This window comes from Oncorhynchus keta, chromosome 35 (genome assembly GCF_023373465.1).
Source record: "Oncorhynchus keta strain PuntledgeMale-10-30-2019 chromosome 35, Oket_V2, whole genome shotgun sequence".
NCBI lineage: Eukaryota > Metazoa > Chordata > Actinopteri > Salmoniformes > Salmonidae > Oncorhynchus > Oncorhynchus keta.
In genome coordinates this window covers 37,936,337-37,954,972 of record NC_068455.1, presented here as the reverse complement: position 1 = coordinate 37,954,972, position 18,636 = coordinate 37,936,337, and the positions used below count along the sequence as shown (strand labels likewise).

General features: G+C 42.2%; 2 protein-coding genes across 5 annotated transcripts in view; both read left to right on the top strand.

The window, feature by feature from the left end:
* The first annotated feature begins 54 nt into the window (after window positions 1-54).
* LOC118368475 (keratinocyte-associated protein 3) lies at window positions 55-11,734 on the top strand. The gene is made up of 7 exons (XM_035752605.2): window positions 55-1,903; window positions 4,687-4,871; window positions 4,971-5,030; window positions 5,691-5,888; window positions 5,995-6,129; window positions 7,539-7,637; window positions 8,041-11,734. Exons 1-6 carry the CDS (start codon window positions 1,891-1,893, stop codon window positions 7,614-7,616), a joined length of 669 nt encoding a protein of 222 aa, XP_035608498.1. The 5' UTR covers window positions 55-1,890; the 3' UTR covers window positions 7,617-7,637; window positions 8,041-11,734.
* Window positions 11,735-12,973: 1,239 nt separating this feature from the next.
* The window catches only part of LOC118368473 (frizzled-3-like), a 34,913-nt gene continuing 29,250 nt past the window's right edge, over window positions 12,974-18,636 (top strand). The window contains exons 1-2 of one of the 4 annotated variants that reach the window (XM_035752600.2): window positions 12,974-13,109; window positions 15,766-16,385. In XM_035752600.2, coding sequence (XP_035608493.1) covers window positions 16,146-16,385 — 240 coding nt within the window. In that variant the 5' untranslated portion in view covers window positions 12,974-13,109; window positions 15,766-16,145. Of the gene's footprint in view, window positions 13,110-13,305; window positions 13,725-15,765; window positions 16,386-16,473; window positions 16,628-18,636 lie in introns of those variants that run through there. The other 3 variants (XM_035752599.2, XM_035752601.2, XM_052496961.1) reach the window with 3 other exon arrangements.

Sequence of the window (18,636 nt, the reverse complement as noted above, 5' to 3'; positions counted from 1 at the left end):
ACTTTCAACTGGGATGTTTTAACAGACACTAACAGTAGCTCGGTGAATATCTCCACCTCGTCAGCTGTTGTCCTGGTGTGAAAGTCTATAATCCTCACCAAAAATGCAGCCCCATGCCTAACTCCTGTGTACACACAGAGCGTATTCTGTGGAATAGTAAGTGTCGTCATTTTCAATTTTATGAATGTATTTTTGAAATGTTAAAGGCAAATTGTAGTACAGTAACAAAAATGTATCCCTCTACCAATACACAACTAAGCTCGGGCCCTGGGTCTGAACGCCACCCTGTGCAACTGGGTCCTGGACTTCCTGATGGGCAGACCCCAGGTGGTGAAGATAGGAAACAACACCTCTGCTACGCGGATCCTCAACACGGGTGTGTGCTCAGCACCCTCCTGTAATCACTGTTCACCCATGACTGCCATGCATGTATCCAACTCAATTCAAGTTTGCAGAAGACAACTGTGGTAGGCCTGATTTACCTATGATGAGACACACTTTCCTGTCTACAGGGAAGTATCTTCAATGTTGACCAAACGAAGGAGCTGATCGTGGATTTCAGGAGATACTGTAGCAGAGGGAGCACACCCTCATTGGAGACGGTGGAAAAGCTTCAAAGTTCCTCAGTGTGCATAAAACATGAAATGGTCCATCCCAACAGACACTGGCGAAGAAGGCGCAACAGTGCCTCTTCAATCTCAGGAGGCTGAAGAAATGTGGCTTGGCCCTGCAGAGACCGTACAGGTGCATCAAAGCTGGGATTGAGAGATAGAAGCTGTTTTTTTCAATTTGCTCTAGCAGTTGTCTGTTCAGTTTGTCCTTCTGCTGTTTGAAAATTTTGCAAAAATATCCACAGAGTAGTGTTAACCTTTTTGTTGTGTATTTCTGTTTTTTATTTTCAATACTGACGCAAAATCGAACCTAACACTTGCACAGTATGGCCGAGCCTAATTGAACCACAGCCCAAATGGCTTTAACGTCCAGCTGATTTGCGAAGAAAGCTTTGGTCAACTACTTTGGTTATGTTCGGCTATTGTGTACATATTGTGCAATAAGTCAAGAGATTGAAAATACAAGTGACAGAACCTACCGGCCCTCAAAAAGTAAGGGGAACAACACTTTCCTGAGGATACCCTATTTCAACCTACCACCAAAAGGACCAACAGCATGTACAACCGCTACCTCATATCATTTTATTCAACATTCTGTCTTATAGTCTATCTTTTTTTTTTTACAGTGACTTCTTTCAGAGTGATATCATGGTAACAGTCTGATGTTTAGGGAACTGCCCTATGTACATGGTCATTGAATACTGGTCATTTTAATAATGTTTACATAGCGTTTTACCCACTTATGTAAATACCGTATTCTAGTCATCTTAGATACACCTTCTCTATACTGTCCATAATGTCTATACACACAATTTATGTAGGCTACAGATATTTATATTCCGGACTCTGACATTGCTCGTTTTAATATTAATATATTTATTCATATTTTTGGGGATTTGTGTGTATTGTTCGGTATTACTGCACTGTTGGAGCTAGGAACGCAAGCGTTTCTGATTCACATCTGCAAAATATGTGTAACCGGCCAATAGTATTTTATTTGATACACACAGACATCTAGCTGACTCTTTTACCCCCAACCACTTCACACGCACACACTAAGATTGAGAGAAAACGTAACCCGCTCACCCACCCTAATCTAATTTGCATACAAAAACTAACCTTTGTCCTCCCGTGAATGCCCAGCTTCCGCTTGACAGGTAAATCCCCTGACGTCTCCAACTTCAGAGGACCTTTTTCATGAAAATACAAAATAAAGACTTAGGCCTGTCTCTTATCCTCCAAGAAATTGCCTATATCTGGACAAATATACTGCAACAGTATGTGTGGTTTCGGTAAGTAAACTTTAAATAACTTTTCTTGTACCGGAGAAAGCTACCTTTTTGATTTGCACAGGTAAATTATTGTTTTCACTTTGGCAAGACAACCATTCTGTCACCCGATTTATTAGCCCTTTGTCTTGAGTCTCAGCTCCATTACATTGCACATATAGTGCCTTCAGAAAGTATTCACACCCTTTGACTTTTTCCACATTTTGTCCCACAAATGGGATTAAAATTATTATTTTTTATGATCAAGGATCTACACAAAATACTCAGCAATGTAAAGGGGAAGTAAAATTCTAACATCTGTAAAAAAATATATATATGAAAAATACAACACTATCTTGATCAGATAAGTATTCAGCCCTGTGAGTCAATACATGTTAGAATCACCTTTGGCAGCAATAACAGCTGTGAGTATTTCTGAGTAAGTCGAAGAGCATTTCACACCTGGATTGTGCAACATTTGGCCATTACTGTTTTCTAAATTCTTCAAACTCTGTCAAATTGGTTGTTGATCATTGCTAGATATCATTTTCAGGTCTTGGCTTAGATTGATAGATTTGGCCTAGTGTTGTAGGTTATTGTCCTGCTGAAAGGTGAATTCCTCTCCCTGTGTCTGGTGGAAAGCAGACTGAACAAAGTTTTCCTCTGATTTTGCCTGTGCTGAGCTACATTCGGTTTCTTTCTTTCCTGAAAAACTTTGCAGTCTATAATGATTACAAGCATACCCCTTTTTTTGTTTATATTATCATTTTTTATTTATTTTAAACTTTATTTAACTAGGCAAGTCGGTTAAGAACAAATTCTTATTTTCAACAATCTCCACCGGCCATACCGGATGATGCTGGGCCAATTGTGCACCGCCCTACGGGATTCCCAATCACGGCCGGTTGTGATATACAGCCTGGAATTGAACCAGGGTGTCTGTAGTGACACCTCAAGCACTGAGATGCAGTGCCTTAGACCAATGTGCACCTCGGGAGCCCCCTAACATGATGCAGCCACCACTAGGCTTGAGAATATGGAGAGTGGTAATCAGTAATGTTTTCTATTGAATTTGCCCCAAACATAACACCTTGTATTCAAGAAAAAAGTGAATTGCTTTGCCACTTTTTTCAGTATTAATTGAGTGCCTTGTTGCAACAGGATGCATGTTTTGGAATATTTATATTCTGTACAAGCTTCATTCTTTTCACTCTGTCATTTAGGTTAGTATTGTGGAGTAACTATAATGTTGTTGATTCATCTATCACAACCATTAAACTCTGTAACTGTTTGAAAGTCACCATTGGCCTCATGGTGAAATCCTTGAGCAGTTTCCTTCCTCTCCGGCAACTGAGTTAGGAAGGACGCCTGTGTCTTTGTAGTAACTTGGTGTATTGATACACCCTCCAAAGTATAATAACTTCCCCATGCTCAAAGAGATATTTAATGTCTGTTTTTTTTCTTTTACACATCTACCAATGGGTTCCCTTCTTTGAGGCATTGGAAAACCTGGCTGGTCTTTGTGGTTGAATCTGTGTTTGAAATTCACTGCTCGACTGAAGGACCTTACAATTATCTGTATGTGTGGGGTAGAGAGGAGAGGTAGTCATCCAAAAATCATGTTAAACTATTATTGCACACAGTGAGTCCCTGCGATGTATTATTTGACTTGTTAAGCACATTTGGAGTGGCAGGGTAGCCTAGTGGTTAGAGCGTTGAACTAGTAACCAGAAGGTTGCGAGTTCAAACCCCCGAGCTAGCTGACAACGTACAAATCTGTCGTTCTGCCCCTGTTTTATTTTATTTTTACTCCTGTACTTATTCAGGCTTGCCATAAACACAATTCCACTTTGACATTATGGGGTATTGTGTGTAGGCCAGTGACATAAAATCTCCATTTAAATTCAGGCTGTAACACAACAAAATGTGGAAAGGAAATGGGTATGAATATGTTCAGAAGGCTCTGTAGTCATTAGACAAAGGCGTCTTCTGTACAGCGGGATTTTTGTTAAGGGCTCTGAGCATTAACATCCACTACGCTTTTGGAAGCATGGGGACCTTGTCTTTCGTATCAGCAAAAAATAATTGATATACCTTTTTATAGGGTTAGATTTCCCACACGGCCGTATCTCCATGTTACAGCGTGTGCTTGCGGAAGACCGACATAAGACAGGGACCACCTGTACTAATTAGCTATCTAGCATGCTCCAAAAACATGTGGGTAATAGAAGGCCGCCAGAAACGGGTTGTCCTGAACAATTCTGTCGGCTGCAACTGTGATAACGCCAGTTAAAATAGTGTACAGTAAGTGTTTATTTTGCATTTGAAATTATTTTGATGTGATATGAATGTAAAGGGCGTTTATGTTTCTAGAACCATGTCGCAATTGAGACTCGATTTGTGTTTAGCTGGAGTATTTGGCTGTTTTGGCTGCCAGAACCAGTCTACCTCTGAAAATAACATACACAGTCCTTCGACCATGAGTAATAACGTTACGGTAGGCTCCTTGAGATTTCATCTTGAGACACCATTCTGTCTAGCCTGCCCTGCACAGGTGTTCGTTTGCGTATTTCGAAAGTAAACTGATAATCTACTGCTAATGCTTTGAACACTTGCTCTAACGTTTCAGATGCACAGAGTCTAGAGTGACACATTCAGTAGGCTATAAGGTCTTCAGTATTATTAACGTTTCTCAACAAATAAGTCGAAGTTGGAGAGGCTTGCCGACTTTTGTATGTTAACTCTTTCATTCTCCATAGTGTTAACTGTGTGTGTTGTGTACAATCACCAACGTGTCTGTGTGTCAGATAAGGAGAAGGGTCCGGGGTGGCTGATGAAGAAGGGGTTTACTCTGATCCTAGTGGGCCACATCAACTTCATCCTGGGAGCCATCGTTCACGGTAGCATTTTGCGTCACATCTCCAAACCCAACGACCAGATCACCACCGAGTTCACAGCAGCCAACATCATCTCTGTCACTTCTGGACTGCTGGTCAGTCAGAACTATATTATGGGTTACTGTAGTAATAACTAATAATGTGATGTTATAGATATACAATTTAAAAACGTACGTTTGTCTTTACATTTTCAGAGCATTGCAACAGGAATCATTGCCATATTGGTGTCAAGAAATCTGCCAGTTTGGAAACTGGTAAGACCATCACCATCAATAACATATTTGTAAGCCATTAAGTCTGTAACCATCACCCCACTGTTCTCCCATGACTCCTACTTCTAGTCTTTTTAAGAAATATTTGTGTGTTGAAAATGCCTATCCACATACACTTCAAACAGACAGACATATACCCCCAGGGTTTCTTCACTGTACCCAAAACCAAAAACAGATTTCATGTGTCGCGCAGTTATGTGTAGAGACATGTTACCGTGGAATGCTCTGCTCCAAGAGGTTACCCAGGCAAAAAGCAATTTTAGCTAAAAAAAAAAATATATATATATATATATATATATTGTATTGTATTACAGGGACTCTCCTCTAAAGAGCTAGTTTAACTGTATATATGAATAGTGTGTAAATAGTATTTTTGTTGTCTCTTGGTGTCTTTGCAATTTAACTCTATACATATTTGTTTTATGTAATAAAAATGTTGTTTAATGTCCTTGTCTATAACTGTTCTGTACTTTGTCATGTATTTGTACTTTGTATGTGGACCTCGGGAAGAGTAGCTGCTGCATGTGCAGTAGCTAATGGGGATGCTAATAAACTAAACTTGACTTCACCTCTCTTTCCCTCCTTTCTTCTCTGCCTATGCCCCCTCGCTCTCTCTCCTCTCCTTCTCTCCCCCAACTCCAGCACATAGGTCTTCTGATTAGTTCCTTCCTGAATGCCCTACTCTCTGCGGCCTGCGGCGTCGGGCTCCTATTGGCTATTAGCCTCACAATTACCAACGAGGGGCGGGGCCTCATGATGGGCTGCAACTTCACTGACCAGCCAATCAACGCCCGCTCGCCAGTCAACGCGGACTGCCCCTTCGACACCACACGGATATATGTACGTCTCTACCACTCTCTCTCTACCACTCTCTCTCTAACACACAAATATACTTATGCATTAAGTCTCTCTCTACCTCTCTCTCTACCTCTACCTCTCTCTTCAGGACACTACCCTGTCTCTATGGTTCCCATGTGTTCTGCTGGCAGGACTGGAAACCGGACTGTCCATCTGGTGCTTCGTAGTGGGACTGGTACTGAGGGGTCTAGGGCCCTGCTCACACGCATACCTCAAAGAACAGGTAAAACACACACACACACACACAGTGCATTTGGAAAGTATTCAGACCCCTTGACTTTTTCCACATTTTCTTATGTTACAGCGTTCTAAAATTGATTAAATTGTTTTTCTCTCATCAATCTACACACAATACCCCATAATGACAAAGATTTTTTTTTTTTGCATATTTATAAAATTAAACATCACATTTCTATAAGTTTTCAGACCATTTACTCAGTACTTTCTTGAAGCACCTTTGGCAGCAATTACAGCCTTGAGTCTTAGGTATGACGCTACAAGCTTGGCACACCTGTATTTGGGGAGTTTTCTCCCTTTCTTCTCTGCAGATCCTCTCATAGACTTGTCCTGAAGCCACTCCTGCGTTGTCTTGGCTGTGTGCTTAGGATCGTTGTCCTTTTAGACTGGGGCGAAGGTTCACTTTCCGAGATCATGGAGCAGGTTTTCATCAAGGATCTCTGTACTTTGCTCCATTCATCTTTCCCTCGATCCTGACTACTCCCCAAGTCCCTGCCACTGAAAAAAATCCCCATAGCATGATGCTGCCACCACCATGTTTCACTGTAGGGATGGTCCCAGGTTTGCTCCAGACATGACGCTTGGCATTCAGGCCAAAGAGTTCAATCTTGGTTTCATCAGACCAGATAATCTTGTTTCTCACTCTACCACTCTACCATAAAGGCCTGATTGGTGGAGTGCTGCAGAAATGGTTGTCCTTCTGGAAGGTTCTCCCATCTCCACAGAGGAACTGGAGCTCTGTGAGCGTGACCATTGGGTTCTTGGTCACCTCCCTGACCAAGGCCCTCCTCCCCTGATTGCTCATTTTGGCCAGGCGGTCAAGAGTCTTGGTGGTTCCAAACTTCTTCCATTTAAGAATGATGGAGGCCACTGTGTTCTTGTGAACCTTCAATGCTGCAGAAATGTTTTTTTACCATTCCCCAGATATGTGCCTCAACACAATCCTGTCTCAGAGCTCTATGGACAATTCCTTCAATCTCATGGCTTGGTTTTTGCTCTGACATGTACTGTCAACTGTGGGGCCTTATATAGACAGGTGTGCCTTTCCAAATAATGTCCAATCAATTGAATTGAACACAGGTGAACTCCAAAAAAGTTGTAGAAACATCTCAAGGATAATTAATGGAAACAGGATGTACCTGAACTCAATTTCGAGTCTCATAGCAGAGGGCCTGAATACTTATGTACATAAGGTATTTCTATGTTTTATTTGTAATACATTGTTGCTTTGTCATTATGGTGTATTGTGTGTAGGTTGAGGGGCAAAAAATAATTAATCCATTTTAGAACAAGGCTGTAATGTAACAAAATGTGGGGAAGGGGTCTGAATACTTTCCCAATACACACAAACTCTCCATGAATCCCCATCTCACCTGTCTCTTTTCTCTGTGCCAGCTGGAGGAAGAGGCTCTGACCAATAGGGCAGCAGCAGATCCAGAGTACTCACCCCAAGGCCAAAGCCTGATTGGATAGAGGACTGCCACAGTCATGTCGGTGAGCGATTAGTCCACCAGTGTTTGACCCTTCCCTGAGCCACTACCCCCTAGCCCTTTTTTCTCCTTTTCTATTTTATGTTTCTGTTTTAAAATAATCTCAAGTTTTTTTCACATTTTACAAACATAATACATTAATTAATATAAATTCTAATATTTTCACATCCATACATGGGTTCATAATTAGGCTTCTTAACATGATTTACATATTTCTCCTTTTCCATTCCTCTAGGTGGTGCCATGGTGCCTAGTGCTTCTTGTTTTAGTAAATCCTAAAAAAACAAAAGTTCATGGGTTATGACTGCGCAATTACTGTTTTACCATGTCATTTTAAAGTAAATACTGGGTCATTTCTGTACTGTAAACTGAAATGCTACACATCTAATAAATGTTTTTTTTTTCAGATCTACGGAAGTAACTAATACCTCCTCTCTCATGCTCTCTTCCCAACATTTGTTTAATGGCAAAAGTGATGACTGAACCTCGTCCTCTTCAGAGAACCTCCCCGATGCCACTCATACCAAAGACTCTCCTCTCCCTCTCAGTGAGCGTCTAGACTGTAAGATGACCATGTCTCTGTATTTGTTCACGTCTGCTGAGAATGTCAACCCTCCCATTGATCCGCCAACAACATTTCACAAATGCCAAATGACAAACGCCTTTAGTGTAGAGGTTATTCATGGGATCAATATCCTCGTTATAGTATTCCGCTATGATCATGGAAATTATTGTATTTAATCACATTTGGCATTTATCATGCCGTTATGCCTAAAAATCCTAGCTGCATTTTATTCTGATTTATGGGCAATTCACGATATACTTTGTTTTACAATTAAAGGTCAAATGCACTGCATTTCAAACAGTCGGCAAGAATCTAATGTATTCGGGGCTTGTGAAGTTATACCAAGGCTAAATATAAACCTTCCACAAGACCCGCTAATATTGTTTAACCTGCTTTTTGCAATAATCACTGATCTGGCTTTGAATATGCCCTTTTTGTTACAGTTAACCCGAACCATGCATAATGCACATTCACTTATAATGACTAACTTCTTGTAGCAGGCATTATAGAAAATTAACACTTGTCTCATAAACAATCTCTCAAGCACAAGCCCACGTGCTACTGAGTAACCAGCTAATCTTTATATTTCAAGTTTAGCCAACTTGAATCTATTTGCTGACAAAGTAGAACAGTTTGTTCTACCTTGTTATGAACACACCCTTCTGTCCATCTCCTAACTGTTTGAACGGCATGCTAGCCTGTCGGATATTGAAATCAAGTGGTCTACCTTATTTCTCAAAATGAGAATGAATATTACTGCACATTTCTAAAACACAGACTAGACAGCTAATATAACAGTCTTTGGCTAAAATGCTGCTAGAGGTACGTGGTACTGCAATGCAGCGCATGACAAACTGAGCATTCATTTTCCAAAATTGATACTCCCGTTTTAGTAGTCTGCTCTCGTGCAATTTGAGGAGTTGAAATGCAAATAGTGACTAGCAAGTTGAAGCCACTTGTCACAGGTTGAATGAAGTGATCTCTTGTCTTTGTTGTTGTGAGTGACTTGGTGTGTGTGTAAATGTTAAGGTGCACAGTCACAGCAGATGGAGCGAAGAAAACGAGACCAAAAAGGCATGAAAACAAGAGGACATAAACACTCATAAAAACTAAAAATAAACATACTTTTTGCGATACAGGCATTTGGAATATCGCGCAAAAACACTAATTTGAATTAATTCAATATAATCGCCCAGCCCTACTTGATATATGTAGGAATATAGCAATAGCCTGTCCGAGAAGGGCTCTGTGGTTCAATATCAACTGTCTTGAATTGCATCCTCTCCTATATCCCCCAGTTTTTTTCCTGATGGTGCATATGAAGGAAAGGAAACGGGGAGAGGAAACCACTTTAGAGTACTGAGACGCGTCCTAAGAGTTTGTTTCAGGCGTAGCTGGGGTGGGCTCTCATTCCCCAACACCAGGCAGAAGCGATCAGCTCAGCGCTGATGCGGTTAATCTGGGGCTGGGTTAAATTGAGCCTGGTGTAATCTTTGCATGCAAGGCTAATCCCCCAAACTGGGGAAAATCTATATTGACATAAGGAGGTGACTGACACTATAAAGCGGGTTACCTGTGCGTGCCCGGCTAAAGGTTGTCCCTCCAGGGCTGCTGTATGTTGTTGATACTACAGTAGTAATACTACAATGTGGTTTTGGAGTGATAAGTTAATGTAAGGCTAATCATCAAGATGAGCTGGATTTCAGAGTTTAAACCCTGGTGGGTTGTCTGAATTGTGCTCTATCGGAATGTGGTTCATTAATGTTTTGTGTATAAGAGTTGTCAATATCCTATTTATTCAGTAAATTAAGTTAATTTCAATTCAGTTTTAATCTTTTTTTACATTTTTAAGCATGAGTGGAATTTAATTTCACCTCCTGAAAAACTGAATTGATCTACATTTAATGATGTACGGTTGAAGTCGGAAGTTTATATACACCTTAGCCAAATGCATTTAAACTCAGTTTTTCACAATTCCTGACTGATTTAATCCTAGTAAAAATTCCCTGTCTTAGGCCAGTTAGGATCACCACTTTATTTTAAAAATGTGAAATGTCAAAATAATAGTGAGAATTAATTATTTCAGCTTTTATTTCTCTCATCACATTCCCAGTGGGTCAGAAGTTTTACATGCACTCAATTAGTATTTGGTAGCATTGCCTTTAAATAGTTCAACTTGGGTCAAACGTTTGGCGGTAGCCTTCCACAAGCTTCCCACAACAAGTTGGGTTAATTTTGGCCCATTCCTCCTGACAGAGCTGGTGTAACTGAGTCAGGTTTGTAGGTCTCTTTGCTCGCAAGGGCTTTTTCAGTTCTGCCCACAAATATTCTATAGGATTGAGGTCAGGTCTTTGTGATGGCCACTCCAATACCTCGACTTTGTTGTTCTTAAGCCATTTTGCCACAACTTTGGAAGTATGCTTGGGGTCATTGTCCATTTGGAAGACCCATTTGTGACCAAGCTTTAAATTCCTGACTGATGTCTTGAGATGTTGCTTCAATATATCCACATAATTTTCCTACCTCATGATGCCATCTATTTTGTGAAGTGCACCAGTCCCTCCTGCAGCAAAGCACCCCCACAACATGATGCTTCCAGCCCCGTGCTCTTCGGCTTGCAAGCCTCTCTCTTTTCCCTCCAAACATAATGATGGTCATTATGACCAAACAGTTCTCTTTGTTTCATCAGACCAGAGGACATTTCTCCAAAAAGTATGGTCTATGTCCCCATGTGCAGTTGCAAACCGTAGTCTGGCTTTTTAATTATGGTTTTGGAGCAGTGGCTTCTTCCTTGCTGAGTGGCCTTTCAGGTTATGTCGATATAGGACTTGTTTTTACTGTGGATATAGATACATTTGTACCTGTTTCCTCCAACATCTTCACAAGGTCCTTTGCTATTGTTCTGGGACTGATTTGTGCTTTTCGCACCAAAATACATTAATCTCTAGGAGACAGAACGCGTCTCCTTCCTGAGCGGTATGACGGCTGCTTGGTCTCATGGTGTTTATACTGGCGTACTATTGTTTGTACAGATGAACGTGGTACCTTCAGGTGTTTGGAAATTGCTCCCAAGGATGAACCAGACTTGTGGAGATCTACAATTTATTTTCTGAGGTCTTGGATGATTTCTTTTGATTTTTCCATGTCAAGCAAAGAGGCACTGAGTTTGAAGGTAGGCCTTGAAATACATCCACAGGTACACCTCCAATTGACTCAAATGATGTCAATTAGCCTTTCAGAAGCTTCTAAATCCATGACATAATTTTCTGGAATTTTCCAATCTGTTTAAAGGCACAGTCAACTTAGTGTATGTAAACTTCTAACCCACTGGAATTGTGATACAGTGAATTATAAGTTAATAATCTGTCTGTAAACAATTCTTGGAAAAATTACTATTGTCATGCACAAAGTAGATGTCCTAACCGACTTGCCAAAACTATAGTTTAACAAGAAATTCGAGGAGTTGTTGAAAAACTAGTTTTAATGACTCCAACCTAAGTGTATGTAAACTTCCAACTTCAACTGTGATGGTTTTTGGTTGCCTGAGGAATTTGTACCAGAAGTTGCATCAGCTTTGTTTTTGTTGATTTTATTTCACACTGATCAATGTGCTCAAAGTTTTTTTTTGATTTTTATTTTATTTTTTTATTTTTTTTATATATATATATATATTTTTAAATCTGCTTCAAATGAATGTTTACTGTTTGACTAATCATTGCTATCCTCAGAATATCTTGACTGGGAAGAAATGCACAGCACAATCTCACACAAACATCACTAGTGATGGGGGGGGTTGTTACTGTTACATATCGGGATATTATTTTTGATGGTATTGTTTTGACAATTTTGCCATTTTTATTTTATTGCTAGTTGGCTATACCCACATCAACTCCAGTATTTTTCATTCATAGCTTTTTCAATGGAGCCAATTTGTTTTCAGCACTTTTATTTCCATGACTGATCAACACTTAAATATGGCTCTTTCTTACATTTACATTTAAGTCATTTAGCAGACGTTCTTATCCAGAGCGACTTACAAATTGGTGCATTCACCTTATGACATCCAGTGGAACAGCCACTTTACAATAGTGCATCTAAATCTTTTAAGGGTGGGGGGGGGTGAGAAGGATTACTTTATCCTATCCTAGGTATTCCTTAAAGAGGTGGGGTTTCAGGTGTCTCCGGAAGGTGGTGATTGACTCCGCTGTCCTGGCGTCGTGAGGGAGTTTGTTCCACCATTGGGTGGCCAGAGCAGCGAACAGTTTTGACTGGGCTGAGCGGGAACTGTACTTCCTCAGTGGTAGGGAGGCGAGCAGGCCAGAGGTGGATGAACGCAGTGCCCTTGTTTGGGTGTAGGGCCTGATCAGAGCCTGGAGGTACTGAGGTGCCGTTCCCCTCACAGCTCCGTAGGCAAGCACCATGGTCTTGTAGCGGATGCAAGCTTCAACTGGAAGCCAGTGGAGAGAGCGGAGGAGCGGGGTGACGTGAGAGAACTTGGGAAGGTTGGACACCAGACGGGCTGCGGCGTTCTGGATGAGTTGTAGGGGTTTAATGGCACAGGCAGGGAGCCCAGCCAACAGCGAGTTGCAGTAATCCAGACGGGAGATGACAAGTGCCTGGATTAGGACCTGCGCCGCTTCCTGTGTGAGGCAGGGTCGTACTCTGCGGATGTTGTAGAGCATGAACCTACAGGAACGGGCCACCGCCTTGATGTTAGTTGAGAACGACAGGGTGTTGTCCAGGATCACGCCAAGGTTCTTAGCGTTCTGGGAGGAGGACACAATGGAGTTGTCAACCGTGATGGCGAGATCATGGAACGGGCAGTCCTTCCCCGGGAGGAAGAGCAGCTCCGTCTTGCCGAGGTTCAGCTTGAGGTGGTGATCCGTCATCCACACTTCTCCCAGACATACGGTGAGCTATATGTTTGGAACTTCAAAAAATCATAGTATTGAATCTCAATACATATAGAATCGCAATACAAATCATATCGGTACCAAAGTATCGAGGTCCCTGGCAATTCCCAGCCCTACACATCACGAGTTTCCATCATAGGCTGTACTGCCTATTGTTGAGTAGGCTTACAACTGCAATAAATAAAAACAAATCATATCGTGGGCTTTAGGCCTACTCACATATTTTACCTCGGGTGTGCTCTCCACATTACTGTTTGTTTACCTTACATGTTGGCATTGGGGTGATGGCTGTAAGGGATGGGAATTGTTATCTATATTCCGCAGCCTATTTTGCAACCATGAATATAATATTGGACATGTTAATTATATATTTTATTTTTCTATGATATATATATAATCAATTGAACTGATCGATGATAATTTTGCATAATGCAATCAGTTGGCTCTTATTGCGCTGCGCGCTCTCACTCAAAGCGCGCGTCCGGGAATAGATAATTGAATGGATTTACAGGCACAGCAGCAGCAGCGAGAGAGAGAGGTGCTTATGTGTGTGTTGTAACTGGAATAAACAGCGGCGAAGAGCACTGCAGATCAAGCAGAATTCAAATTGAAGGTGAAGTTTAGCCTTTTCTATTTGTGTGAAAACGGGCTTGAAAATTTTGGTAGAAACATGTAGCGTTTGCTCGTGTTATAGCTTGGAAGATTTTGTCACACTGACTGAGTATTTTTTTTTTTTTAAAGAGGTACAGTAGCGAAACGTTTTAATAGATGCTACGTCACCATATCACGTTTGCGAGTTAGATTTCGTATACAATGTAAGAATTACGAAAACAATTATTTCATTCCTGTCAACAAAAACACAAATGGTAGCGTTAGCTCAGCTAGCTAACGGTAGGTGTTCGAATCGGGACACGTTGGGGAGCGAGCCTTTAGGTCAGGAGATTGTCAGAATTGTCTTGGGGCTAGCAGGGATGTCTTTGGCTAGATAGAAAAACAATGTTCCACTGTATAGTTGTATTTGTATTAACCGGCGTATCTAACGTTACGTTATTATACAGTCACTGAGGTTGCTGTATAGATATACAGCTTAAATTGCATTTCTTTGCGACACCAGTGACATAGTCATCAACCCGTGATACGTAACATGACGAGAGCATGTTAGTTGCCCGGCCAACCTCACACCACGGTGCGGCTAGGAGTCGGCGTCTGGTCAGTTTGCAGGGGTTAAATACTATTGAAAAGAGTGGCTATTCAAGACGAGGAAACATGCTTTGCTGGGCATAATAGATTGACTCGACTGGAAGGGCGTGTGCGCGCAGCTGTTTAGTAGCAAACGAACGCCCCACAAACAAGGTTGTACTGCAAAAATTAATATAAATTGCTCTGTACAGAAACCACTAGCGACATTGGACGACTGACACCTGCAGGCCTGTATACCTAGGTGTGTGTCGTAGACCTATTGGACAGTATCATGTTGAACCTTTAAGTGACGGTAATCCAATCCTGACAAATGTATTTCCTAATAAATCAGTGTACAAAACATTAACGCCTTCCTATTATTGAGTTGCAGTTCTTGACACACACCGGTGTGCCTTGCTGTAAAAATCTGTATACAGTGTGTGCAAATGAAGTAAGGAAGTTAAGCAATAAATAGGCCAATATTGGTGGAGTAATTACAATTTAGCAATTTACACTGGAGTGATATATGTGCAGGTAGAAATACTGGTGTGCAAAAGAGCAGAAAAACAAATATGGGGATGAGGTAGGTAGCTGGTTGGATGGGCTATTTCCAGATGGGCTGTGTACAGCTGCAGCGATCGGTGAGCTGCTCTGACAGCTGACACTTAAAATTAGTGAGGGAGATACAAGTCTCCAACTTCAGTGATTTTTGCAACCCTTTACAGTCATTGGCACCAGAGAACTGGAAGGATAGGTGGCCAAAGAAGGTGTTGGCTTTGGGGATGACCAGTGAACTATACCTGCTGGAGCGCATGCTACTGGTGGGTGTTGCTATGGTGACCAGTGAGCTGAGATGAGGCAGAGCTTTACCCAGCAAGGACTTTCGATGGCCTACAGCCAGTGTGTTTTGCGACTAATATGTAGCGAGGGCCAGCCAACAAGAGAATACAGGTCACAGTGGTGGGTAGTATATGGGGCTTTGGTGACAAATCTTTTCTTGCCCATTCACCCTCTGAATTGGCACACCTACACATGTCTCACGGCTTAAACATATATATATTTTTGACTGTCTCCTGCCCTTCATCTACACTGATTTGAAGTGGATTTAACATGTGACATCAATAAGGGATCATAGCTGTCACCTGGATTCACCTGGTCTGCCTCATGGAAAGAGGTGTTCCTAATGTTTTGTACACTGTTGCTGTCAGCCTATGTTTAACTGTTTTCGCCCTTATCAATAACCTAGAAGTAGCTTAGATGTTTCAATTGAACATGTAATACATATAAGTGACTAATAATAATGTAATATCTACAGCATTATGTCTATTGAATCAGATATGTTGAAGATCTATGGGGACTTGTGTAAATGAGAGATGGGGATGCTGTTTTTCAACTCCCTGGCTCTTGTCACTTATACACATTTAGAGGACTTTCTTGCCACTTGTCTTACCATTCTTTTGTATTTGAACTTGTAGGTCTTGCTTGACGTGTTACTCGGCCGTTGGACGTTCTTTGAAGAAACACTGAAGACTTTCAATAGGCAGTTTCTCATTTTCTTTCGTTGGAGAGAACAGAGGACCATAGCTGTGGGGGGGACGGTGGAACATCTAGGCTGATGATCTCAGCCCTCCAGCGTGTACAGACTCAGCAAGAGAGGGCCTGGAGGAGAGAGGCTGGCTGTGGATCCCGTTGCCAGGCAGGGTACATTCTCTTGGGGATGGAAGTAGCAGGACTCCCCTGCGAGCTCCACAGATCTCCAGGGTGTGATTGTGTAGAAGAATAGCCCCGCTGTTCTCTAATCCCTCATCTCCTCTCTTCATCCCTCTCTCCCCCTACCCTGCTTTGTGAATTGAGGATGAGTGTGAGGTGGGACTCACACAGAGACAGGGTCATGTCTAGGTCACTCTTCCTCCTCTTCCTCTGGTCCCTCTGCTCACCCTGTCTGTCTATCCATGCGGAGACAGCAGAGAGCCACAGTACGTTTACCTGTGAGCCAATAGGACTACGGATGTGCCAGGACCTGCCTTACAACACCACCTTCATGCCCAACCTCCTCAACCACTACGACCAGCAGACGGCTGCGCTCGCCATGGAGGTACTGACTACAGCTGTGTGTGTGTGTGTGTGTGTGTACCTGACGGTCTTTGAGTTTGTGTATGTGCTTTGCTGTTGCTCCAAAGGGATCCTGCTTTCTGAATAGAGAGTGATGTGAGGTTGTAAGTTGAGCGTTTGGGCTGACATAGAAACCAACCGACTCAGATTACTGGCTGTTCTGTCCTTCTCTTTTGTGACAGTCTTCAGAATGAATGAGCAAGGATAGGTTGTTAACGTCAATAGGTTAGTCGCCTTACTTATACTTATTTCTCAGCATATTTCTAGGCTGACATATTTTTGATTTGTAATAGAGTTTTGTTTCTGTCTGCTGTTGCTTGGAGTGCATGTGTCAGGCAGTATTTTCTGATTTGATGACTCTTGTTTGTGTGTGCATCATCTGCTAGTCATTACGTTTTAGAGTGCCATTACAGTATGTTAACGTGATGGCGTACAGTTGTATCTCCAGCCTTTTAATCATGCCCTCATCAGTTTTGTTACCCATCGCCTGAGTACACGTGTATAGCTTCCAAAAAACATCTACCTGTAGCTCTTAATCTTTGGCATTCTTTTATGGCCTCTCAATAAATCTAGTTGTAGCATGATGAGGATGCCATTACTCATATTTTGCTGCAGCAAAATCTGGTACAGAAATTCCCAGAACAGCTGTTCCCCATTTTCAGATTATTTTGCCCACATCAGAATCAGCCGAAACCATCACAGGGAAGAAAAAAAAACATGCTGTGCTTTTTTCTGCTTCTTCAATCATTGAGCATTTTTGTTGAATTTGATCAACATATATTAATGTGAGGATTTAAATAAACATCTGCTGTTGAACTTTATTTAACCTAGTAAAGAAGTAACCTAAGCCCTACCCTTCAGCCCCGGAAGGCAGCTTTACAAAATGCAGTTGTTGCAACAGGAGGAGCTGCAATGTGAGACTGTGCTAGTTCTCACTCCCAGTCACTCTGACAGCATCAGTGGAGGGGTTCTGGTTGTGAGAATCCGCAAAGGAAATTGAATAATATCCCTCACCGGACACTGGCTTTACCCGCTCTGATTCATTGTGTGTGTGTGGAGAATGATGCCACATACTTTATCTATGCTTCTGTGTTAGTCTAAGTAATGCCTCTTGCCGCAGGAAGCTGCTTCATCATGTTTTACATGAACAACAACAGTCATTAGCAGGCAAGATAATCCATAGTGACTCCTAGCCGACACATAGCCTGGTCTCTCACTCACTCACACACACAGACACACACACACAGAGCCAAGTCAGCAGCACATGGTTTCCCTGAGGGGACTGAGCCCTGGTGTTAACCGCACCATGCTTCACTATTACCATGCCTTAGCCATCTGGACAGAACATCATTTCGGCTGTAAACTAACCTACTGTATTTTCCTGTGTGCGCATGCCTGTCCGTGTGTGGCTGGCTTACATCTGTCTCACAAAACCCAGTGTAAGCCATGCCTTTAGTGAACCACATCCAATTACTGCAACAGAAAGCATGTTATATCAACTAGAGCTGTAGCCCTGGCTGGTACAGGGCTACTTTTGTATGTTTCTATGAGGCCTTGGTGCTGTGCTGTTTCCTGTGTGATTGACAACCGGTTCAATGGTGCCAGCTGACATTATTCACCAGTGCTAACTAGCCACTAATCTGCCCCACCGCCCCACAATGGAACGATTGATTCTCAGCGCAGAATGATTCTCCCTCACCCGATACTGCAGTCAATTAAGCCTGGGGGGGAGATGGGAGAGAAAGGGAAAGGGCTGTAGTGAAAGAGGGAAAGTGTGTGAATGGGCAAATGAGCTCTTGAGTCACAACAGAGCACCCAATGTAAGCACCCACGAAACTCCCCCATCACACACATGATGACATCACTCTGGAGCTGGTCTGGTCTGACAATTTTTTTATGTAATGGCACCCCCTTTCCCCTCTAATAATAACCCTGTACAAGAGAGAGGTAGGTGAGACCTGAGCTGAGAACGAGGGTAGGATGGAAGACCGGGAGGGTATGTGTGTGTGTGTGTGTGTGTGTTCTTAATGTAAGGGAGCGGGTGAGTGGGATTGAAAGAGAAAATGTCTGACTCTGGGAGAGAGCGGTGTGTGGGAGGTCTGTCTCTACCAGGACCCCATGGTGGAGGTCTTTTCTGTGTTTGTCTCTCTCCCAGCATGGGATCCTGGCTGTCTCTCAGCCCCAGACTCTGCTATGCTGATTTAATCAACTACACTAAAACCTTGGACCACCAC